This window comes from Plecotus auritus (assembly GCF_963455305.1).
Source record: "Plecotus auritus genome assembly, chromosome: 1".
Lineage (NCBI taxonomy): Eukaryota > Metazoa > Chordata > Mammalia > Chiroptera > Vespertilionidae > Plecotus > Plecotus auritus.
In genome coordinates, this window is record NC_137770.1 from 193,459,097 (window position 1) to 193,485,589 (window position 26,493).

At 41.6% G+C, this 26,493-nt stretch overlaps 1 protein-coding gene across 5 annotated transcripts in view; it reads left to right on the plus strand.

The window, feature by feature from the left end:
* The window catches only part of RASGEF1B (RasGEF domain family member 1B), a 562,949-nt gene that overhangs the window by 105,589 nt on the left and 430,867 nt on the right, over positions 1-26,493 (plus strand). For all 5 annotated transcript variants that reach the window (XM_080666092.1, XM_080666088.1, XM_080666091.1 and 2 more), the window contains exon 2: positions 11,399-11,446. Coding sequence is in view for 4 of the 5 variants with exons in the window: in XM_080666088.1 (XP_080522214.1) it covers positions 11,399-11,446 (48 nt within the window). In the remaining variant the exon portion in view is untranslated. The remainder of the gene's footprint in view (positions 1-11,398; positions 11,447-26,493) is intronic.

A 26,493-nucleotide genomic window follows, 5' to 3' on the forward strand; every position in this document is an offset into this window, starting at 1 on the left:
TTTTTATGTAGACGTCTTGAAGCCTGCAATAAAATACCATGCAGGCATTTCCCAAGTTAGACACACATGATTTGCGGTGCCAGTTACATAAGAACCCTCCCCTACCTGCCTCACTGCAAAGCCACTCTGCTCTCCTTCCCCTCTTGCCATTTGCTGCCTCCAGAGAACAGTCATGGGATCCTTGGCTACTGAGGCTAGCCCGAGTCTGACTTTGGGGAATTTCTGATCAGCCACCTCTTTTCCATAACTTCCTTTCTTTCTCTCGAAGCAATTATTCATGCAACACAGTTGCTGTGTATTCTCTGATTTTCATTACTCTGGACTCTGCTCATTCTTTCTTGGGCAAATTTTCTCATATACATCGTATAGAGTTTAAGTCACTGGGCTTTGAATCAGGACTGTTTAAGTCTTGGTTCTCTCACTTATCTATCAGCAGTATGACTTTGGGCAAATTATTTTTCTTTCTATATCTCAGTCTTCCCATCTATAAAACTGAGATAATACAATTATATTTACCTAGTAGCAAGTTGTGAGGATCATGTAAAACTTTGTTGGGTGGTGTGGTGGGAACCTATTGTAAATGCTTAAGAATGTGAGTTGTTGATGTTGTTTGTTATTATTTTAAAAATATTTTTATTAATTTTTTTTTTCTTTTAGAGAGAGGGAAGGGAGAAGGAGAGAGAAACATTGATGTGAGACTGGAACATGGATCTGCTGCCTTCTGCCCACCCTCTATTAGGGATTGAGTCTGTAACCCGGGCATGTGCCCTGACCAGGAATTGAACCAGCAACCTTTTGGTGCATTGGATGATGCTCAACCAACTTAGCCATACTGGCCAGAGCTTAGTTTCTTCTTTATTTTTATCTTGTACCCTGCCTTTCCTTTCTTTTTCTAATTTGTACGGATATGTTTGAGAAAAACAGGTGGTTTTTTTCCCCCTTTTGATTATCTCCCCACCATTTCTGTGTTTTTCAAACTGGGACACAGGTGACAATAGGCAACAGTGAGTCCCAGTAAGAGCTGGCCTGGGTGCAGTGTGCCCTGCCACAGAGAGCTGCTTAACAACTTACTTTGTTCTCCTGCTATTCTTCATTACTTAGTAGTCCTAAGTGACCCTATTTATAGCTGCTAAAGAGCAGAGTAATACAGGGGATGACTTGAATCAAGAAAAGCAAAACCATCTGCTTGGGAGAGGAGGGGTGAGACATCAGACATATTAGCAGTGAATGCTATGTCTTGACATTTTTAACAAGACCTCTTCAGAATTCCAGAATTCCTACCTTAGTCTCCATCCTCTTCAAATTCAAACTGCTTTTTAATTCACACTATTGTTCCAGACACACGGAAAAAAGAAAATATTTTTTCTTAGTTGATTTTATTATTTTTCTGCTTTGTATATTTGTTAGTATTGTGATAGTATCCCGTTTTATTGAAATTGCATAGCATTTCAGTCATATCAGAGGTTAAAGTTACTTCCGTGGGGAAAAGAAGCTCTAAGTCCTTATCACCTAACTAATGAAATAAGTTTTTAGAAGGCCACAGTTTGTAAGTGGGAGACCAAATGCATAGCATGATATGTAAGATGCAGGTGACTTTTGACTAGGCCCAACCTCCATTCTGTCTAGATAAGACATTTATCAGGAGAGATCTAATAACTCATTGAATGTCAAATGCAAATGGTATTTCTCTAGAATTGGGTTGACTATTGTATTACTGTGTTTCCCCGAAAATAAGACAGTGTCTTATATTAATTTTTGCTCCCAAAGACGTGCTAGGTCTTATTTTCAGGGGATATCTTATTTTTCCATGAAGAAGAATACGGTACACATTTATTGTTAAATGAAAATAAAGGAAATTTATTACCTGTATACGGTACAGTAGTACAGTAGTTGTCAACACAAACCAGACAAACTGTGAATCCTACAGTATCAAGAATTTACTCATTTATTCAATGACAATCATGTCATCATCTTCTGGAACATCATCATAACAATCCAATTCCTGAATTTCCTGGTGAATTTCTTGTGACTCCATTTCTTTCAGAATCAGTGGACCAAATCTCTCATGTTTAGCAATAGCACTGCCTTTAAATGAATACTTCTTGTCAAGGTAGCCTGCTCACAGTGCATTTGCAATGCAACTGTCAGTGATTTTCTCCCATGAATTCTTCACCCAAGTCACAACTTCTTTTTTTTTTTTTTTTTTTTTTTTTTTTTAAATATATTTTATTGATTTTTTTACAGAGAGGAAGAGAGAGGGATAGAGAGTTAGAAACATCGATGAGAGAGAGACATCGATCAGCTGCCTCCTGCACGCCCCCTACTGGGGATGTGCTCGCAACCCAGGTACATGCCCTTGACCGGAATCGAACCTTGGACCTTTCAGTCCGCAAGCCGATGCTCTATCCACTGAGCCAAACCGGTTAGGGCCAAGTCACAACTTCTTGCAGTTTAGGTTTCACAAAGTTTCCACGCTGATTTCTCTCCATTCTATTTTCAATGTAGTCATTAATTTCCATGCGCAAATTGTCTTTGAATGGCTTGTTTATTGCAATATCAAGAGTCTGGAGATAGGCCGTCATTCCTGCGGGAATCATTATCTGATCTATTTTTCTTTCGTGAAGAAATGTCTTCATGTCTTTAGCGTGGTGAGTGCTGGCTGCATCCCAGACTAGCAGACCTCTTTGGCTCCCTCGCATAACAAGCGGCAGCATTAAATTGACCCACTTCCTTATAACTGCTTGTGTGGCCCAGGCTTTTTCAGTTTCAAGAATAAAAACACACAAAACACGTTCAATCTTTTCCTTCTTGCCCTTAGAAATGATTAAAGGTGGGATTTTAGTGCCATCCAGACGAATTGCCAAAATACAGGAAACACGTGCACTTTCGTAAGCAGTGGAGGGAATGTACGCTAAGGAGGCACCCCGCTGTTCAATTGTTGTTTGAGATGATTGGCCCATAAACACTGCAGTTTCATCCATAGCAATCATGTTGGAAAGATTGTATTTAGAGAAGTCAGCATCATCAATAAAGGACTTGAATGCAAGTGCTTGCTTAATAACTTGAGTATCTTCCAACCTAAACAATGTTGTAGATCTTCTTAAAGACAGTTCACTTCGCTGAAGGAAATTATCCAGCCAGTGTTGTGATGCTTTGAAGTTTTCAGGGGCTATGTCAAACTGTGGTGCCATTGCAAGGGCAAATTCTTGAATCTGAGCCCTATTCACAACCAAAGCCTTTGCTCTCCTGTCAACAACCCATTCACAGATCAGGTCTTCCAGCTCGGAAAATAATGGTTGCCGACCTGATCCACACTTGCGCTTTTTAGCATTTCCCTTGTCCACTTGTTCAATGAGGTTACCATACTCTGCTCGCCATTTTCGGACCAATTGGATACTCAACATCTTCTCTTTGCAGAAAGCAGTAAGATTTTGGCCCCAAGAGTCTTCCACGATTCCTTTCTTGTACTCCACGGAGTAGCTTTTCCTTTTTGCGCTCATTTCTAGGGGTAAAAAAAAAGGAATTGGGGTATCAAGGTGGGGGGAGGGGGATCACTCAAAATGACACGGGGGGATCAGAGGGGGGAATCAAAATGGCACAGGAGAATCAGGGGGGGGATTACCATTTTAGTAACCCCTTTTGATCCTCCTGTGTCATTTTGATTGCCCCCTCTGATCCTCCTGTGTCATTTTAAGTGATCCCCCTCCCCCCACCCCTGTGCCACTGAACACCTTCACCAGACATCCCCCCTACCCCTTTATCAGACATTTACCCCCCGCGGCCTGCCTGGAGACTGTCACTGGGCTTGCTGGGGCCTGGATCTGGGCTGGAGCAGGGTCTGCCACTGACTGAGAACCTTCAGTCATCATGAAGGCGGCCGCGAGCATCAGGTAGTGTCACCAGAGACAGACCAGCACTCACCACCTTCACCGCATCCCGTCCGCTCTAATCCTCCGGTTCTTCTACATCTGCGAAAGTCTCCTCCTCTCTCCCGCCCCGCGCTCACCGCTCACTCCGACCTCCGCTCCACCTCCACACAGCAGTGACGTCAGGACTCCGCGTAACGTCACTGGTTGCTAGACGCCAGTCGGGGCGGCCCTAGCGACCAGTTTATGGTAAATTAATTTTCATTCTGAGACAGAGCCTGGGGGCCTTATTTTCGGGGGATGCCTTTTATTTCACTCAGAAGGAAACCTGTAAGTAGGTCTTATTTTCGGAGGATGTTTTATTTTCGGGGAAACACAGTAGTCGAGCTTCTCCAGAGAAATAAAACCATAACATATATATATATAAGGAGATTTATTATAGGATTGGCCCACGAGGTTATGGAAGCAGAGAAGTCCTACAATCTGCTGTCTGCAAGCTTGAGAGCCAGGAAAAGGCTATAATTCAGCCTGAGTCTGAAGGCCCGAGAACCAGGGGACTGCTGGCATTATTTTGGAGTCCAAATATCTGAGAACCAGGAGCTCCAATGCTGACAGCAAGAAATGACGTACATCCCAACTCAAGAAGCAAGAGAAATCATTTTCCCTTATTCCCCCTTTTGGTTCCATTTGGGAGCCCCTCAGAAAGGATTGGGTAATGCCCATCCACAATGTGGAGGTTGAATCTCTTTACTCAGTCTACTGCTTCAAATGCTAATCTCCTCTGGAAACACCCTCACAGACATGCCCAGAAATAATGTTTTACCAGCTATCTGGGCATCCCCTTAGCCCAGTCAAATTAACACATAAAATTAATCATCACAGCCTTTTAATCTCCTCTATAAGTGTAACTGTTGTCCTTTAGGTCATATTTGCTATCATGACTTTGAGAGAAGTACAAAGGCTACATCCATGGATCTTTAGCACTTAAAGTTGTATTGAAACCCAACTGAATTTCTAAAAATGAAAATACAGAATTTGTGTGCTTACATGTTTAAATAAGGGAGGTTAAATAACTTTCAGGTCTGCTTTTGGACTACCTTGAGTAATTTGCCAACATTCAGCCCGTTTCCCTGGCCCACCCATTGGTTCATTCAAATAAAGAATTTTAACACCAGGCATTTAAAAGGGAAAGGGAAATGAGGTTCATTATGCAGATTCTTCAACAAGAAAGAGAGAGAGAATTAGTACCTGTTTCTGTATTTTCCCACTTCTAAGCCCATGTTACCATTGTCTTTGGCAGGCAAGTGGTCCTCAAATTGTAATTTATCTACATACTAGTGGCCCAGTGCACGAAATTCGTGCACAGGGGTGTGTGTTCCTCAGCCCAGCCTGCACCCTCTCCAATATGGGACCCCTCGAAAGATGTCCTACTGCCAGTTTACAGGGATCAGGCCTAAACTGGCAGTTGAACATCCCTCTCGCAATCTGGGACTGCTGGCTCCTGACCACTTGCCTGCCTGCCTGCCTGCATATTGCCCCTAACCACTCTGCATCCTGGCCTGCTCGCCCCCAACTGCCCCCTGCCACCGGCCTGCTCACCCCCAAATCCCCCCCGCCAACCTGATCACCCCCAACTGACCCCCAGTGCCAGTGTGCTCTCCCCTAACTGTCTCCCCTGTCAGCCTGCTCACCCCCAACTGCCCTCCCTGCTGGCCTGCTTGCCTCCACCTTCCCTCCCCACTGGCCTGCTCGCCCCCAACTGCCCCCCTGCTGGCCTGCTCACTCCAAACTGCCCACCCCCTGCTGTCCTGATCACCTCCAACTGACCCCCACTGATGGTCTGCTCACCCCCAACTGGCCCCCCTGCTGGTCTGCTTACCCACAACAGCCCCGCCCCCCATCAGCCTATCAGCTTGATCACCCACAACTGCCCTCCCCTCTTGGCCTCTAACCGCCTCTACCTCAGCCCCGCCACCATGGCTTTATCCAGAAGAACGTCCAGAAAGTCTCCTGGAAGGTCTCCCAGTCTAATTAGCATATTATCCTTTTATTAGTATAGATAGAGGCCTGGTGCATGGGTGGGGGCTGGCTGGTTTGCCCTGAAGGGTGTCCTGGATCAGGGTGGGGTTCCCTTGGGGCATGGGGCAGCCTGGGTGAGGGGCCTGTGGTAGTTTGCAGTCCGGCCATGCCCCCATGGGGTGAGGGTCCCCGCTGGGTGGTGTGTGGCCAGCCTGGGTGAGGGGCTGATGACTGTTTGCAGGCTGGCCACATCCCCTTCAGGGTGTGTGGGGGGGTCCCGCTGGGGTGCCTGGCCAGCCTGGGTGAGGGGCTGAGGGCTGTTTTCAGGCTGGCCACACCCCCTTCAGGGTGTGGGTCCCCACTGGGGTGCCTGGTAAGCCTGGGTGAGGGGCTGATGACTGTTTGCAGGCTGGCCATACCCTCTGGTGACCTAAGCTTCCAGCCCCTCCTTTTTTTTTTTTTTTTCAGTGCCTCCTTGAGCAGAGGCCAGGGCCTGCTGGAAGCAGGTATCTGGGATTTATTTATCTTCTATAATTGAAACTTTGTAGCCTTGAGCGGAGGCCAGGGCTGGCCAGGGCGAGCGGGAAGCTTGGCTTCCTCCATCGCCGGGGGCAACCCAAGCCTCCTGCTCTGTCCAGCTCCCTGGCTGCCACCATCTTTGTTGGGTTAATTTGCATACTTGCTCTGATTGGCTGGTGGGCGTAGCGGAGGTATGGTCAATTTGCATGTTTCTCTTTTATTAGATAGGATATAGGGTGTCACCAAAAATGTATACACACACTGAATAATTATAAAGGCAGTATTTATTAAAATACATATTATTTTAGAGCTATCAGCTGCTAAAGTGTACTATATATATTTTTTTGGGGGGACACCAAAAATATATACTTGAATTCCCTGGAAAAAACAGGTATTAACATGCACATTCCTGGCAGTTCCTCTAGAGCTCCTGACTTAGAATTTTTGGAGTTGGAGGTTTGGTAAATTGTATGGCTAACAGCCCCCTAAATGATCTTCATGAACTCTAAAGTGTGGGAACCACTGATCCAGACAATCTTCCTTGGGATATATGTGATTGACAATGAATGTGGTGGTAATTGCCCCTTTTATTCAGGAGCTGGTTTTGCTGAACCTTCATTTTTTAGATCCTTGACTTCTTTGAGATAGATTCATTGGGCTCTATATATTAGTTAGCTAGGGCCACAAAAATAAAATGCCACAAACTGGTGGCTTAAACAACATAAATTGATTTTCTCACAGTTCTGCAGGCTGGAAGTCCAAGAGCACAGTGTCACAGGGTTAGTTTCTGGTGAGGTCTCTGTCCTTGGCTTGCAGATGGCTGTCCTCTCTATCTCCATGTGGCTTTTCCTTCATGTATGTGTGTTGTTTGTGTCTTAATCTCCTCTTCTTATAAAGACACTAGTCATATTGGGTTAGGGCCCATCAATATAACTTCATTTTTAACTATTTACCTCTTTCAAGGCCCTATCTTTCTGTCTCCAAATACAGTCACCTGCTAAGGCACTGGTAGTTAAGACTTTAACACATGAATTTGGTGTGTGTGTGTGTAAACAATTCAGCCCATACAATGGATCTCAAAACACTGTGAAAAAGTGAAAGATGAACACTTCAGATTTCTTGCGAAGTTCCTTTACCCATCCCAGCTTCTGTCCGACAGAGCCTCCTCCTGATTGGTATCTCGGTCTCTCTCCTCTAAGGCAGTGGGAATGAAGCAGGGACAATGATAACTTGCTTTTTTGTTGACTCTTCCTCCTAAGCTCCATATCTATGAATATAGGAGAGTCTAATGACTATTGGCTCAACTGCTTTAAATGTTTATGAGCAGTGGTTCTTGAAAGGAATGTGAGAAGCCAAGACTCTTTTCAAAATGAATATTAAGATGTTCTTTGCTTTTATTTATTTATTTATTTATTTATTTATTTACTTACTTACTTACTTACTTACTTATTTATTTATACTGGATGACATCTGCACTGATTGTGCAAGAGCAATGGTGGTGAAAACTGTTGGTGCTTCAGCGTGAATTGAGAAGTAGCACCACGCTGTACTAGTAATCCTTGTAATTTTACCTCTGTGCATTTGCATTGCAGAAAAAAAATTCCCGTTTCACTTAAAAGTGCCCTTGATGAAATAGTAAAAATTATGGCTTACTAAATCTTAACCCTTGAACACACAACTTTTTAGGATTCTATTTGCCAAAATGGGAAGTATGCACAGAAGTATGCACAAAGCACTTCTGTACATAAACATTCAGTGGCTGTTTGGAAGAAGAGCACTTCTGTGATTGAATTATCAACCAAACTAGCCTCATTTTCTCATGAAACACCATTTGAACTTCAAAGAACAAGTGATAGATGAAATATGATTATTCACACTTATGTAGCTGGCAGACATGTTTGCAAAAATGAATGAAGCGAGTCTATTGCTTCAAGGAAAGCAACTGACAGTATTTGTTGCTAATAATAAAATTCAAGCTTTCAAGTAAAATTAGAATTTTGGAAAACTCGTATATGTTACTATGAGCTTGATAGCTTACCAGCTGGTGAAGGTTTTTTTGGTGAGGCTGGTGTTTAATAGATGTGCCTTTAAAATATAATATAGCTATGGCCGGGTAGCTCAGTTGGTTGGAGCGTCATCCCAATACACCAAGGTTGGGGGTTCAATCCCCAGAGAGGACACATAAAAGAATCAAGAAATAACTGCATAATTAAGTGGAAAAACAAATCAATGTTTCTTCTTCCTCTCTCTCTAAAATCAATAAATAAAAATTAAAAAATATTATGTAATTAAATGTGTCAATATTTGGAAAACTGCCATAATCCACTAATATCCAATTGGCCAGTGCAGAATGTTATAAAATCATGCATGAGTAAAATATTTATTCAAAGTGCAAGGTAGACCAACACATTTTTATGTAATAGAGTATAAAAAGTTCATTTAGGAAACTACCAATTGTAAGGTTTTGGTATATTATCAGAGAAAAATATTCAAAATTATCTGAAAGGATTATTACAAATACTCTTTACTTTTTCAACTACATATCTGAATGAGGCTGAATTTTCCTTATTTACTTTAACCAAAAGCATTTAAACTAAACATTGGAGTTGCAAATACAGAGTGTCCCCCCCAAAATGTATACATACTTTGTATAATTATTAATTCCACTGGTTTGAATCTAAAAAGAAAAAAATATCAATTGAGCTATCAAAAAGTATGTGCATTCATATTTTGGAACTCCTTATATTTGAAAAAATGGCATCTTCTCACTAATATTTTTCTGTTTAGGAATATACATAAAATATATAGGAATATATTATTTAACATATAATGGTTTTATTATTGCTATTTTAAAATGAATACATATTTAAAAAATGTTCTTAGTTCTAAAGATATTCAAAGTCACTAATCATCAGAGAAATGCAAATTAAAATGACAATGAGGTATCACCTCACACCTGTCAGAATGGCTATTATCAATAAATCAACAAACAAGTGTTGGTGAGAATATGGAGAAAAGGGAACCTTTGCTCACTGTTGGTGGGAATGCAGACTGTTACAGCCACTGTGGAAAACAGTATAGAGTTACCTGAAAAAATTATAAATTGAACTGCCTTATGATTCAGTGATTCCACTTCTCAGGATTTATCCAAAGAAACCCAAAATACAAATTCAAAAGAATATATGTACCCCTATATTCATTGCAGCATTATTTACAATAGCAAAGCTATGGAAGTAGCCCAGGTGACCATCAGTAGATGAGTGGATAAGAAAACTATTCATACAATGGAATATTACTCGGCCATAAAACAGAACAAAATTTTACTATTTGCAACAGCATGGATGGACCTAGATGTTTTTATGCTAAGTGAAATAAGTCAGTCATAGAACGACAAATGCCATGTGATTTTACTTATGTATGGAATATAAGAACAATATACATGAACAAACAAAACAGGAATAGACTCTTAGAAACAAAGAACAGGCTGATGGTTGCCAGAGGGGAAGGGTTTTGGGGACTGAGTGAAAAAGGTGAAGGGGTTGAGAAGCATAGATTGGTAGATACAAAATAGTCATGAGGGTGTAAAGCACTGCATAGGAAATATAGTCAGTAGTACTGTAATAACTATGTATGGTGCCAGTTGGGTACTGGAAATACCAGGGAAAATACTTTGTAAAGTATATGATTGTCTAACCAGTATGCTGTACACTTGAAACTAATATCAAATAATATTGAATGTAAAAAAAATTTAAAAATTTGAAAAATGAAAAAAAAATCTCAGTTCTAATTCTTAATAGTGAATACCAATGGATATAACCCACATAAACAAAAGCTCTCTGGGGACCAATAATTTCTAAGAGTATAAGAGGATCATGGGACTGAACAATTTGAGGGCTCCTGACTTAGGGAGACATTTTTCTAGCTACAAATAGTAGTTGGATGAGTTAACTTTGATTCATGCTACACTTACAATGAGTTATATTCACTGTCTGAATGCCAAACTTAGTAAGCTTGACTTCTCCTTATTTCTTGGTGGGAGAAAAGTTATAATGGTACTAGAGGCCAGGTGCACAAAATTTGTGACCAGGTAGGGTCCCTAGGCCTGGCCAGCGATCAGGGCCGATCTGTGAGTGACCAGCAGGGCGATCGAAGGGCCCCTGCTGGCACCCACCTTGGCTGGCCTGGGGCCTGCAGGCTGGGGGCAGCTCCTGCACTGAGCATCTTCCCTCTGGTGGTCAGTGCGCATCATAGCAACTGGTTGTTCCACCAGTCGTTCTGGTGTTCAGTTGATTTGCATATTATCTTTTATTATATAGGATTCTATATCAAATTCTTCTCATGCATAGATTAATGCCTGTTTCATCTTTCCTAATTCCATATAAGATTAGATAATCATGAATAAAACTGGGAAATAAAAAACCCTCTATAAGAACTAATGTTTTTGTGAAATTTGTTTTAATCTAATGAAAATATATTTAAATGAGCAAGATTAAAATCCTCCCTATAGAAAGACACTTGGGAATCTTGTCAAACATGCTCTTTCATTCTGTTCCTATTTTCTCATTTTCCAACTTATAGAGCATTTGCTTCTTTCCTTTCTTCTGTCTTCCTTACCTCTTCTTTTATTTATTACCCTCTTTTTTCCCTTTGCCTTATTATAGCTGGAAGTATTTCCTTATATTTGCAGTTTTTGGTTTCTGCTGGTGTCCTCTAAGAAGTTGCTGAGTCGGTAAATATGAGCACGGCATTGACAAAGTGTAGGTGCATCTTTGCACTCTCAGCTCCAGGATTTAAACAGTCTCCCATTCAGTATGTAAAAATTCAGCACTGGAGTCCTTGCTGAGCTTCTATTCTTAGATTTCTAGAGGCTGTGAAGGAAGATTAGGGGAAGGGACTTCTAACTTTAAACTAATACCTTCCAGAAAAAATGGCATCAAAATAAGTTATACTGTTATACTGTGTTTTTCATAGATTTCTTTCTCTTTTTCCTCTAGTCCAAGAGTCACTCCCGAGTTGGCCTGAAATCAAGCACGAAGCAAAAGGTATGATTCCCTTCCTTCATTGTTCCTTTAAAAAGTAATTATTTCGATGGGTGCCTTTATTTTTTTCTGGAATAGAGTGACTTGTTTCGGAAGGCAAGGATACACCCAGAATCAAGGTATTTGGGAGTCTTCATTTACTTTGCTTCCGTAATAGTAAATCTGAAATTGGAGAGTGATCCTTGAAATGAAATGGAATGAGAGATATTCTGCAAACTCAGTGACTAAGAATTGCCCAGGGCTTACAAGTGGTTCTGAAAGCAAGGTCATGAAGATGCTCTTCCAGTTTCAGCTCTTTATTTTCTAAGCCCTCCACAGTGAAGGCATTCAGTCCTATATCGGGTCACATTTTTTAATGAACTGTATTCTCTCGGCATTGTCTCTGGAGAATGACCCTCACCTGTGGCCTGTGGTGAATTGGCTGAAACATGAGCTTTGTGAGTCAGAAAGAGTTGGTTTCAGTTCCTGGTTCTGTCACTTTACTAGCTATGTATGAAGAGAATGATCGCACCTACTAGTATAGTTTATTTTAGAAATAGAATGAAATAATAACACATCTTAGTGCCTAGCACAAAATAGGTACTTAATAATTTTTAAATTCTATAATTTCTCATTGATACTCTACGTATACAAAACAATAGAAATTTGAAATTCCAAAATCTTAATCTTCAGACACACACACACACACACACATTTGTTGACTTATTTATTAACTCAACTAGAGGCCTGATGCACGAAATTCATGCAAGGGGCTTGGCCCTCACAGCCCCAGCTGCCTCAGCCAGCCCTTGCAGCCCTGGCTTCGTCTGGAAGGTTATCCAGAAGGTCATTCAGATGGTCGTTCTGCTGTTCGGTCTAATTAGCATATTAGCTCTTTATTATATAGGATTTTCTCCATTATCCCTAGCATATGGTTTCTAACCAATGCATAAGTACTCCATTTCAACAGGGGTACCATTATCTCCTTGGCAGTTCTTTTCATTTGGATCACTGAAATTGTAAAATATTTTAAATATATTTATTCACATTGGATACCCTGTGATTTCTAGCCACTGTTCATGTTCCTGCCCTTGTTACTACCTAGAATTAGTATGCCACATTCTCTCTCATGGCAGCCTTTCCTAGATTGGAAGAGAAATAGCTTCTACCCTGAAAATTCTTCTATGTTGCCCATTATTAATATCATAATTCTTTTAATTATTCCTCATATGATATATTTCTTAGACTCTCATGAAAAAGATTATTTCTCTTTGGGTCTTTATCCATTTGCCACTATCATTCTCAAACATCCAGGTAACATTTTCATTTTCATCTCCAAAGAAGTGCACACTGGGGAACTCTCACAGGGCCAGTGAGGCAGATATAATTGGACAGAGGAGCCTTTCACCACTCATCAGTCGTCTGCTTAAGTACCTGCCTGTGTAGGAAGCTGAACTTGCCTCTGTCAAATTATTCCTTTAAAGGCAGTTCTCAGAAGGATCTACCTCCCTTACTTGGACTAGTAAACTGAATGGAGATGGTCCAAGAAATAGGGAGAAAGATCAGCCCTTCCCAGTCTTATACACTGCAACTGTCTCTCAATTCATGTTCTGTAAATTTTAAGCTATAAAGTTTAAAAGCTTATACTGGTTTGAAATAATCAACATTCACAGAGGTTAAGTACTACATAGTAACCACAAATTACTAGTAAAAATTATAATAATATGTGTTAATTTAGCAAAATGCCTTGACAGGGTCAAGTATTTTTAATGTTCTTTCCATAGTCCATGTTAGAGTGCTAACCTATTATTTCTTCCAGTTTTATTGAGAAATAATTGGTATATATCACTGTATAAGTTTAAAGGCGTACTGCATAATAGTTTGATTTACATTTATTATGAAATTATTACCACAATGTGTTCAGCTAACATCCATCTTCTCATATAGATACAATAAAAAAGAAAAGAAAAAAGGTAAAAGAATGTTCTCCTTGTGATGAAAACTTTTAGGGTTTACTCTCTTAACAACTTTCCTATACACCATACATCAGATTTAGCTATAGTCATCATGTTGTACATTGCATCCCTAGTACTGATTTATCTTGAAACTGGGAGTTTGTGTCTTTTGACTGTCTTCCCTCAATTGCAATCTGAAATTCCAAAATCTTAATCCTCAGACACACAGACACAAACACACAGATACACACACACACACACACACGTTTAAATTATGTTAATTAATTCCTGGTGATACATAGGACAGTTATAAATAGATTTGGAGAAGTTCATGTTAAAAACTTATTCTTCTAATATAGATGCTTGAAGTGTTTAAAGTGCTTGCCTAACCTTTCAGGATAATGGACATATTGACTCAGAATACCATTCTTTGATGTCAATTATTAGGGAAAAAACACTTTAAGAATGCAAAGCATCTAAGAGGTGCTTAAGAAGATTAAAAGAGGTAGCACCTATGAAATTTCTAAGCCCAGTTGCCTAAGATAGTAGTTATTTTTATTAGAGAAACGTCATGTTGGTTGAAAAGAAGAGGGAAAGGAGTGGGTTCCGACTCAGCATTAACACTTACTAGATAATGAGGGCTAACATTGATATGGCAAACACTGGGCTCCAGGTTCAGTTATGAGCACTTAACAACTATCAACTCATTCAATCCTCTCAACAGCCATCTGAGGTGGGTGCTCTTGTATCCCTCGTGGTCTGTCAAGAGAATGAAACCACACCAATAATTTCAACAGAGATTATAATGTAAAGAATCATTAACTGGTTGTGTTGCCGGTGGGAATAGGGCTCTTCCATGGAGTCACAAGAAAAGCATTTCAGTGACCCACTCATGGGAGGATGAAGTGCAGTGGTAAGATTTATTGAAGTAGAAATAAAAGACTGCCTCCAGGTTTCCAGTGTCTCATCCACTGTCAGGTCACTCAGCTCCATCCCGCTGTGGAAGAAGTCCAGCCACGTCTTCAAGTCCAGAAGAAGGCCCGGTCCAGAAATCCTGTGCCATTGTCCTTGCATTGGCAGGGCATCTGAAGCTGTGGCAGTTCAGTTTAATCCATGCCCAAGCTTAGTCTCTGTCCCTGCCCAGCTAGCTTTCTGTTCCCAGTTGTGCTCTGGCCAGCTCTGGGCTGCTGCACCCAGGCCCTTGCTTGGGCCTTCATGGCTGTGGGGCGTGTGTGACTGCTAGAGAGAGAAATCATGGTTGAACAGGAGCTACCAAGAGAGAAGTCTTTGTTAAAATTTGGTTATATTATCTTGGATTTGGGAAAGAACCAGCTGGTTTTCAAATTAACCAATATCTTTGCCAATCCTTCACAGGCTTGTGCTGGGCCCTCCTCCTAACCTATCTACTTCCTAGATCTTCTAGGGTCTGTGTCCCTTATCCCATCCAATCCTTTTCCCAGGCTAGGCTCCTCCCCTTATGGTCACCATCTTAGTTCCTACCCGGTATGTCTCAAAGTAGAAGCACCTTCCCATGAGCCATCTTGCCTTCCATTGCACATGTGCTTTCCTCCCCCTGGGCGATCTTGGCTTCTACTGGGCATGCACCCAGCAGAGGAATGTCTCCTTTATTGTTTTACCTCTCCCTCAGTAATCCAGGATAATAGCCAGCTGTCCATCGGGGAGCCCACTTCAGGGATAAGGTCCCCTCCGTGGAGGATGAGGCTGCTCTCTGAGGCATCTGAAGCTGTAACTTCTAGACTTAATCAGGCTTAGGCTTAGCCAGTTTATTAGGCTTAATGTCTGATTCTGTTTGCTCCCTTCCTTTTTTAATATCTAGCTATTTAGCTGTAAAGGTGTTAGCTAGGTAATGGAGAGTTAAAAGAGAATTCTAAGATGGGGGTGGCAATCCCAGGACTACTAAAACTTCTTAGATACTTAGAGGAAGCTGCTCCACAGAGTTGAAATTCAGACCTCTGAGGAAAGCGTGCTGCCCAGCACACTATGGGCTGATTCTGCAAGCCCTGGGAAAAAACTGCAAACTGGATTCAGTGCCTCTGCAGGAAGTTGAGATGGGTGTGTTACTAAGGAAATGCACTCAGAGGAAATGCACAAGAAGCAAGTTCCTTCCTGCTCTTCCAGTTCTGCAGCCCCTCTAGCACCCCCTACTGGCAGAGCTAACAAAAGCCAGCTGATGAAGCAGGGATGTGTTTTACAGAGTCCCAAGCCTGACATCACAAAGTTAGTTACAGAAAGATGGGTTTGTACCTGAGAGGCAATAATTTAACTGGTACAGTCAATAGTTCTATTTTCTAGGTGAGGCACAGATGTGTTAAGCTCTCTTTGCCTAGTGCTATTGTCTGAATATTTGTTTCCTTCAATTCAAATCTTGACCACCCCCCCCCCCGCCCCCCGGCCCCGCAAAAAAAAAAAAAAAAAAAAAAAGAAATGGTATTGGGAGGTTGGCCTTATGAATGGGATTAATGCTCTTACAAAAGAAATCCCACAGAGCTCCCTGGCCCCTTCCACCATGTAAGGACACAGTGAGAAGTCTGCAACCCTCCCCTCAACATGCTGGTACCCCGATTTTGGGCTTCCAACCTCCAGAACTGTGAGAAATAAATTTTTGTTGTTTATAAGCTACCTAGTCTGTGGTATTTTGTTATATAATTGTCCCCACCTCCCATTTGCAGTATCACTTTGGGTGATTTCAGTTACTTCTGGTCAATAGTGGTCTGAAAAATATTAAATGGGAAATTCTAGAAATAAACAATGTTTTAAGTTGTGTGCTGTTCTAAGCAGTGTGATGAAATCTTGCGACGTCCAGCTCTGTCCCACCCAGGGCGTGGCTCAGCCCTTGTTTGTCCAGTGTATCCACACTGTAGATGCTCCCGCCCGTTAGTCACCTAGTGGCCGTCCTGGTTTTCTGACCCATTGTCACTGTATCACAGTTCTTGTGTTCAAGTCACCTTTATTTTACTTAATCATGGCACCAAAGCACAAGAGTAATCATGCTGGTAATTTGGATATGCCAAAGAGAAGCTATAAAGTGTTTCCTTTAAGTGAAAAGGTGAGTACAGTAATATATATTTATTACCATATATTGTTACAATAGTTCTACTTTATTATTAGTTATTGTTGTTAATCTCTTACTGTACCTAACGTATACATTAAACTCTATCATAGCTGTGTATGTACAGGAAAAAACACGGTATATATAGGAGTTAGTACTGCCCATGCTTTCAGGCATCCACTGGGAGTGTTGGGAAATATCCCCTGTGATTGTAGTAGCTGGGACAGACCAGGACAGCCATCTAGAAAGAGGCAGAGTCAGAATTTAAACCTAGACACCTTGGCATCAAAGTTTAAAACTGTAACCTCTTGAACAAGTGACCATGAGCAAAAACACTTCTCTAAGCCTTACATTTAAAATCTGAAAAATGAGGTAATGATAATTCCTAACTTGTTGGGTTGTCCTAAAGTTTAAATAGACAATACAAATGATGAGGTTATTATATTTCCTGGTGCATAGTAACTTCCTAATAAATACTTGCTCTTACTAACTGTGGCCTTTTCTTGCTTGAGTGTAGGAACTTTGTTTTGCCTCAGTGAATTGAAGTATTTTGAAAGTATTGCCTTTCCCTTGGGGTGATTCTATCTCCAGTGTGTTTTTTATTTAGTTGATTAGTCTCTCTTCAACTTAGCATATTTAAGTGTTTACATTGGAAAGTGAACAGTAGAGAGGATTTAATGCTGGAGCTTGATCAATGAAGGCTTTATTGATGATGTCCTTACAGTCAAAATTTATCAGGGTCTGCATCTGAGCACTACGTTAGTCTTTCACTTAAGATTTTAAGTGGTGGGGAAATCATTGAATGCAGTGGTTGGCAAACTGCGGCTCGTGAACCACATGCAGCTCTTTGGCCCCTTGAGTGTGGCTCTTCCACAAAATACCATGGCCTGGGCGAGTCTATTTTGAAGAAGTGGCGCTAGAATAAGTTTAAGTTTAAAAAATTTGGCTCTCAAAAGAAATTTCAATCATTGTACTGTTGATATTTGGCACTGTTGACTAATGAGTTTGCCGACCACTGATTGCATGTATTAATTCATTCTTTAACACAATGGTTATTTATTGGGTACCTAATTATACCAGACACCATGCTGGCATCAGGGGTGATATACACAGACATGGACCCTGCCCTAGAGACTGTTTTTTGCAGTGTAGGGGAGCATGATGCAGCACCCAGCTTGTTCCTCCTTGTCCTTGAGCTGAGTATATTTATTCTTACATAGATATAAATGCTATCTTGTGGGTAAAATATCTATATGGCTTACTATGGAGTCAACCAATATCCAAGGAGAATTGCATGGGGGAGGGAGGAGCAGTGTAAGGGGATGGCAGCTGCTTTTCCTGAAGGGCAAGGTCATTAATTAACTGAGGAAGAGGCAAGTCTCAGATTAGACACAGGGAACAAGTGTGAGGGGCTGAGAGGTAGCACCCCTGGAAAGCTCTTACGTAGGTCATTGGTGTTTATGAGCAGGGATGTGAGAGTCAAGGGCTCCAGGCTGGGTGCTGTAGTGTTGTTGGACTCTTTTGCTTTCACATGGTTAATAGATTGGGAGATAGAGCCTGGAATGTGAAGGGCTTAGACCCTTGGAGTTACCTAACTGTAGTAGGGTCAAGAACCTCTCATGCATAAGTCAGGCTGTTTTTATTTCTCCTCTGTGTTTACTTTCCTTTTGCTTAAAAGTGCCAAATATCCCGGTATCTCTAAGGAAACCAAGGGAAGGTATTTATGTTCTTTAGCCAGAACTCAAAAGGAAGCTGGCCTTAGAGGCTAGCATGGTAGTGGTGGCATCTAGGATGCTCATGAAAGAACTCCAAGGTCATACTAATGTGGTCAAACTCATACTAGATCTCATTGATTTTTCTAGAAATTCTGGTAAAAACGAAGGAGGTTAGGTTATATTGAGGTCTATTTTGTAGGACATGGGAATACCCAAAACCCATTCTTGAACCCCTCAGTTTAAGAGAATCAGAGGGAAATAAATGCATAGAAAACAAAGACTGGCAAATGACTGCTCTATTACCCCAACATGTAACTTCAGTGAGTGAAGCTGAAATAAATAGAAGACCTTTTTTTCTCCTTCCCACAAAACACAGTTTCTACTCCCCAAGTATCTTTTCAAGATTAATAACAATATTAATAGTAAAAACAGCATATACTCAGTGTTCTGGTTGCACCGTTTTCTTTCGATTTTAATCAGAGTGAAATTAAATTGCAAAGCCTATAGTTAACAGAGTGTTTTAAATATTCTGTCTCCTGCCCAAGCATTTCCTGGCATTCAGTAATCTTGAGTTTACTATATCCTTTCGTCTATCAAAGCAATCTTCACAGATCTTATAAATAAATTCACAGAAGTTATACTTGAATTATATGGCTTAAAGTCTAATCTCTCCTAAGGGTATTTGCATTTTAATAGGCAAAAGAAGCTAATGAAATTGAGTTGAAGGGGTGGAATTTCTGGTGTTAGCAAGCAGGAAACAATTTTTGGTTGGTAGGAAGATCTTATCCTTGTTCTTAAAATTACATTGTTTAGCTATAAGATCGATTCAGACAAAACATTAACTGGTTAGATGTTAGATGATCTGGGTTCACAAATGTATAGTTAATTGGTAGGGAGCCAGTACCCAAGTTTGAAGTACTGCTCTGTTCAGCCCACCATCATTTCTTCCTTCCTCCTCCAGTTCCCATCACTCTCCTTGTGTATGAGTGTAAGCTCACTCTATCCCACAGAACTGCAAGCTCTCCTCCAAACAGAAACTGCGTTTTATTAATATTTGTACCTTTCCTTCAGCCCCTTCTCTCTGGCACCTAGTATTTGAGAACTTCCTAAATGTTGATAAGTATATTGGAAAAACACCCCATTCCCCCATTTACACCCGAGCCAATCATGCCACAGACAATAATAGAGCCCAATGCTAGTCTCAGGTCCCCGGGAAATAGCTTTTAGTTTTTCCTGCTAGACTAAAAAAACCCTCTTGAACATTTCTTGTGGTATTTTCATTTTCTAATTTGATCCTTATGTCCCTTCAGCAGTGTTCTTTTGCCCTTCTGATCCATCCATTCAACTTCCCCTATCCCCACGCTCAGCTCCTCCACTATCACCATCCCCACTAGAGTGATCCATTTGTTACATTGATGCCTCATTGTCACCCAAAGTCCACAATTTACATTTAGACTCCCTTTTGGTGTGCACATTCTATGGGTTTTGATCAATGTAATGATGTATGCTCACCATTATCCTATCTAATAAAAGAGTAATAGGCAAATTGACTGTCACTCCAACACACAAGATGGCTGCCCCATGTGGTCAAAGATGGCTGCCCCCATGTGGACACAAGATGGCCGCCACAAGATGGCCAGCAGGGGAGGGCAGTTGGGAGGGACCAGGTCTGCAAGGGAGGGCAGTTGGCGGCGATCAGGCCAGCAGGGGAGGGCAGTTTGGGGGGAACAGGCCTGCAAGGGAGGGCAGTTGGGGGCAATCAAGCCTTCAGGGGAGGGCAATTAGGGGTTACCAGGCCAGCAGAGGAGGGAAGTTGGGGGTGACTGGTCCTATAGGGAAGGGCATTTGGAGGGACCCAGGCCTGCAGGGGAGAGCAGTTGGGGGGGACCAGGCCTGCAGGGGAGGGCAGTTGGGGGTGACCAGGCCTGCAGGGGAGGGCAGTGGGGAGACCAGGCCTTCAGGGGAGGGCAGTTGGGGGGCACCAGTACTGCAGGGAGGGCAGTTGGGGGTGGGGACCAGGCCTGCAGGGGAGCACAGTTGCGGGGGGGACCAGGCCTGCAGGGGAGGGCAGTTGGGGGGGACCAGGCCTGCAGGGGAGGGGAGTTGGGGGGGACCAGGCCTGCAGGGGAGGGCAGTTGTGGGTGATCAGGCCTGCAGGGGAGGGCAGTTGTGGGCGATCAGGCCAACAGGGAGGGCAGTTAGGGTTGACTGGGCCAGCAGAGGAGGGCAGTTGGGGGAGACCAGGTCAGCAGGGGAGGGCAGTTGTGGAGGGACCAGGCCTGCAGGGGAGGGCAGTTGGGGAAGGACCAGGTCTTCAGAGGAGGGCAGTTGGGGGGGGGGGCAGGCTTGCAAGGGAGGGCAGTTAGGGATGACCAGGCTGACAGGGGAGAGCAGTTAGGGGCAATCTGGCTGGCCAGGGAGCAGTTAGGCATCAATCAGGCTGGCAGGGGAGTGGTTAGGGGGTGATCAGGCTGGCAGGCAGAAGCGGTTAGGGGCAATCAGGCAGAGGCAGGCAAGCAGTTGGGAGCCAGCAGTCCTGGATTGTGAGAGGGATGTCCACCCGCCCATCTGGGATCAGGCCTAAACAGGCGGTCAGACATCCCTCAGGGGTCCCAGATTGGAGAGGGTGCAGGCTGGGCTGAGGGACAGGCTCCCCGCCCCCACCCCTGCACGAGTTTCGTGCAGCGGGCCTCTAGTCTATAATAATAAAAGCGTAATATGCTAATTAGATCAGATGTCCTTCCAGACTACCTTCAGGATGAAGCCAGGGCTGCGAGGGAAGCCTGGGTCCTGGGTGCCTGCTGGCAGCTGGAGGGAAGCCTGGGTCCCAGGTGCCAGAGGGAAGCCGGTGCCAGCAGCCAGGGGAAGGAAGGCCTACTCTTGCATGAATTTCATGCATCAGGCCTCTTGTAGTATCATATGGAACAGTTTCAATTCCCTCTGTGCTCCACCTATTCATGTCTTCCTTCTCCCAAATGACTGACAACCGCTGATCTTTTTACTCTCCATAGTTTTGTCTTTTCCAGAATGTCTTATAATTGGAACCATACAGTATGTAACCTTTTCTGATTGGTTTCCTTCAGGTAGTATTATGCCTTCAAACTTCCTCCACATTTTTTTTTTGTGGCGTGATAGCTTGTTTGTTTTTAACACTGAACAATATTCCATAGTCTGGATGTAACACATTTTATTTATCCATTCACTTACTGAAGGACATCTTGGTCGCTTCTGAGGTGGGAAGTTATGAATAAAGCTGCTATAAACATTCATGTGCAGGTTTTTGTGTGAATATAAGCTTTTCATCCATTTGGGTAAATACCAAAGAGTGTGACTGCTGGATCAGTTTTTCTTTTTGATTATCTTCCCACAAATGACTCATAGCATTTGCTTGGGTGTTGTCAAGTATCTGCTCCACCTGGCCATGTACTTTCTGCATTGAGCCTCTCTCTAAGGATGATCCATGCCCCACTCGTAGGAATGTAAGGAAAGAGAGAAACACTATGTAATAGTAATATACAAAACGTTTAATGTAGCAGCTCAATTTGGGGAAAATGTAGAGAACAAGATGGGTTTATAGCACCCAAGAGTTAAATTCTGTCTGCTCATGCAGTTCCTATTGGCATAAAAAAAAAAAAAGAGTCATTTGGGGCTTTTACATCACAGTGAAGATCTGAACACCGAATCTAGCTTAAGGGAAATTAAAAGTCACCGCTTTCTGGTAGTGACAATTCCCCTTGAAGGTCCTGACAGGAGCTGGAAAAGAAGTCAGAATGCCTGAAGTGGAGTCCACATTATCTTTTGCCCATGTTATCTTCTCATGGCCCATGAAAGAGGCAGAGTGGCTTCTGGAAGATGCAGCCTGAATAAAAAATGACAGAACCAGCAAGTTGAATTTAAAAGAGATGGAGATTACCTCTACCGACTCACAACAATAGGGATTCTAGGAGAGCCTATTATTTTTCTTCAGAAAAAGCAAGCAAACAAACAAACCTGAATTATCATTGACTTCAGCTTTCTCTAAGTGGCCTTTTATTTTAGGTTAATTAAGACAAAGTTGTTTTGATTTGCATAGATTAAAAATTTCTATGCCTGAGAAATGCTATAGATATGATTTCAGAAGGGAAGAATGAAAATGTCTCTTTTCCCCCTTTCTTATAACAAAGATGATTCCTTCCCTATGCAGAAATTGGAAATTTATAACCCAGTCATGTTTTGTTTTGCCCATTTAAGTGATTTGTTTAAAATGCTGAGCAAATATTGTAAAATATGAGTGTTTTCACATAGATGTATGGATTTAAGGCTTGTCCTGAAAAAATTGGACTGTCTGAAACATTAGCATAAATTTCCAAATGACAATAGTCAACCATGGCTCAATGGCTGCTGCGCCCCCTGAACAGGGCAAGGCTCCTCCAGTTCACCACAGTCCTTAGTTTTCTCCACTGTCTTCCTGACACCGTGAAGCTCAGGCTTACCACTGCTTTCCTTCTCCTGAGAGGCATTTGAGTTTTTGACGTCTGTTCTATGAGACATTATGCTACTTGTTTCCTGGAGGAATTCTAAGTCCTTACGTAGATATTTTAACTATCCGCCCCAGGCTGTATTGCAAACACGTCCTATTTAGAAAATTCATTAATTAGGGTGCAGGTTTTATTAGTGACATGTTAGGCTTCAGTAAAGAATTATTTTAAACATTGTTTGGTTTAAACTTATTTTCTTTTAACGTGTTATGATATTAAAGACTTTTTTGTAAAAGATCAATTTTATAAATCTTGCATTTCCATTTTGTGGACTTGTAAAACATCTGTTCTGCATTTATTCAAGCTAAGAATAATTTTTCTTTAAAATGAAACTAAGGATAGGAGTCTAATACACGAATATGCTAGCTCCCTACATAATGGCATAAATCCAAATCCAGATATTATTTTAAACATAAATCTCCCAAACAAAAATATATTCTCAAATATCAATAACTCAATCACAAAACAATCATTATAGGGATAAAATAGGAGGAAGAAATAAAATAGTCCACAAAAGGAAGGAGTCGCAAGGAAAACCTGAATAAATAAAATGCAAATGATAGGATTCCAAATGCCTGAGCTGATGGTTCCAGAACTATAGTGTCATGGCCATGATCAGGTCTTCCTCTAGGATGAGATGAGGGACGTAGGCACAAAACCAAGGAGGGGCCAAACATGTGGATTTCATGATGGACACTTTAATGCAACATTTTAAAATGTAATGTAATATTTTACAAATCAAAATTAATGCAAAGTAAACCATGATGGGTAAAATGGTCTTGTTGGCCAACAGGCTGTAATTTGGTCAGCATTTAGCATACTTATTCTATCTATGACAGCTATGGTACTAAACACTTTTCATGCTTTAAAAAAAAATTAATATCCATGCAATACATTCTATTATCTTCTCTTATTCTTACCATTTTACAGCTGAGAAAACTGAGGCTTAAAGATGTTGAGTAACTTGCCCAGGTTATAGCCAATAATTAACAGTTAGAATCCAAGCAGCTTAACTCCAGAAATTGCGCATGTCCATGCTACTATACTATCTACCAGGATGGTTCAGCCCATAGTTAGATCAAGGTCTGTGGATGCTGATACTTCACTATCCTCATGCTTCTTTTGGATAAGTTCATGACCTTAGAGCAGCCATGTACAGACTGGCCCCAAGGAGCTGAAATAATTTGCTGGGAAGACCTAGATGATTGGTTTTCCTACACTAGATGGTTTCTGTCCAACTCAATGTTAGGAGCAAAGAGGGGAGGGGCGGAGAAGAGACAAGGCAGTGGGGAAAAGGGACAGAGTCAGGAAGTACCTACGCAAACAGAATGAGACAGAAACCTAAAGACAGTGAGACCAAGAACAAATACAGATGTTGTTGGTAGAGGCAAGAGCAATGAGGAAGAGGCCAGAATGAAGAACATGGGAACCCTGCAGCTGCAGGGGACGCGCATAACTCAGAACTAGAGCTGCGGGGAAATGATGCGTCAGTCTGTGGAAGTATGTCGACATCACTAGGGCCTGTTTTCTGTCTTCCTTACTGTGAGTTCTGCCCCTGTCCTTTCCCACACAGCTATATCTGAATAGACAGCCTGAGGTATTCACTGCAATCTGTGACCTTCTTCCCCATGTCACTGAGTTGTCCTGTTCTCCTGTCCTTCCATTGCCTGCCCCTGTTCCCGGCCACCCAGCCTCCTGTAGCTGCCATTGCACTCTAATATAAGAGCTCTCATCAATGGAGCCCATTTTTCTTTTTGTGATGCTTCATGAAACCTTAAAGAGCCAGTTGTCCGTTATCCTTCAGCTGACCCTCCAACTGCTTCACGATCTGTCGGTTTCGTTATGCCTGCAGGACTAGAAGCAGAGGGTCTGGAGCTGAGAGGGCTGGCCAAGTAGGGGGTAGTAGCTGAGAAGGAATGCAGGAGAAATAAGAAAGGGGTTCAGTTAAATTAGCAGCACACTGGACCATGTCTGCTCACTTTATTGCCATATTTCCTAGTGGATCTTTACCTTCAATTTCAGATTTGCTGCAACTGCTACAAGATTTAAAATATATATGGTAGATTTTCCAGTACCACTCAGCTCACTAAAATAATAACTAACCATCCAGGTCAGTGGTTCTCAGTCCTACCAGATCTAATAACCCCTTTTGCTGTAAATATTTCAGATGCATTTTGTAATGATTCTTCTATTTTTTGTATGGATAATGTAACCAATTTACATATACCTTTAAAAATGCTCTAACTGTATAAGAAGAAGTACAAGGAAAGTAAGGTAGTAAAGTAATAATGTAAATGTAAATTCTTGGGCAGGATTATGTCAGAGACATACAAGGCTGTCATATATTTCACCTTTCTTTAGAATTACTGAGACTGTGACTATGACTAATGAAGTCTGATGTAGGTGTTTTACATTAGCCATTCAAAATCCATGAGCAATGTATGGGTTAGTCAGTGATGATTTCCCAAAATCATCCTTGGCCCCTCCAAAGATATCCATATCCCAATCTGGAAAATTGTTACCTTATGGCACATAAGGTAATTTTTCAGGAAGGAAGTTATCATATGAATTTTAAGATTTTGCAGATATAAATAAATTACAGATCTTAAGATGGAGAGATTATACTTGGTCATCCTAAGAGCGACACTAGTGTCAGAGTCAGAGGAGGTGTAACAAGGGAAGAAGAGGTTGGAATGTTGCAGGGCCATGAGCCAAGGAATGTGGGCAGTCTCTAGAGCTGAAAAGGCAAGAAAAGTGATTTCTTTGCAAAACCTTCAGAAGAAACGCAGTCTTGATGACCCATTTTAGATTTCTGACCTCTAAAATTGTCAGATAATAAATATGTGTTGTCAGATAATAAATATGTACTTTTGTGGTAATTTCTTACAGCAGCAAAGGGAAACTAATATAGTGACCAACTTGTGGAAAATTCCCAACTGTCAAAGTCCAATTTTTATAAAATTTATATGATAACTTCCTTCCTGAAAAATTCATTGCATAGTCAAAGTGTGCAAAAATACTTTGTGATTATATGTAAAATGGAGCTCAATTCTAGACTCAAATAATTATAAACTAGGTTTGCGCTGTATTACCAGGTCTTCTATTTTCTCAGTCTTCTCTGCTCTCACCCACTTTTAGTTTGGTTCATATTTCATGCTAAGCAATTTCACTTCTGTCTAGTTTTCAGGTCTCCTTGGCTTGTGGCTTCACCTTCCCTTTGCAGAATAGCCCTTCAAGATGTTTCTGCAAATACTCTTTCCTTCCTAAGGCTGCTTGCTGGTTGTTAAAATTCTTGTTCAAAGTATGTGCTCTTCCTTCAGCCAAAAATGACCTTCAATCTCCAATCCCTAGATTTGACTTATGCCTGGTGATCCTTCAAAACTCAAGTGCCATCATTTCTAAGCAGCTTCTTTGACCCCTGCTGTCATGGGTAGGTCTTTCTTTTGGGTTTTCACTAGTCCCTGAACTTACTATCTTTATCACCTATTTTGTTTCTATGTCTAGACACTGTGCTAAGCACTTTAGTTATATTTTGTCACTTATATACCAATCCTCTGAGCTAGTTATTATTTATCCCCATTTTACAGATAGGGAAATTGAGACTCAGAGAGTAATTCAAAATCTAAAGTAAAACAAAAGGATTCTTGGTCTTAGAATCCTTTATGTTCATGAAAGATTAAATTTCAGTAGATTATATTTAAAAGGATTAAATCTTATAGCTTTTTACTCATTAGTAATCATTTATTATGCTTGTATGTTCCCAGACTATTTCCCATACTCTGCAGGATGCCTGCCTTTAGAGTGGGTGGATGGC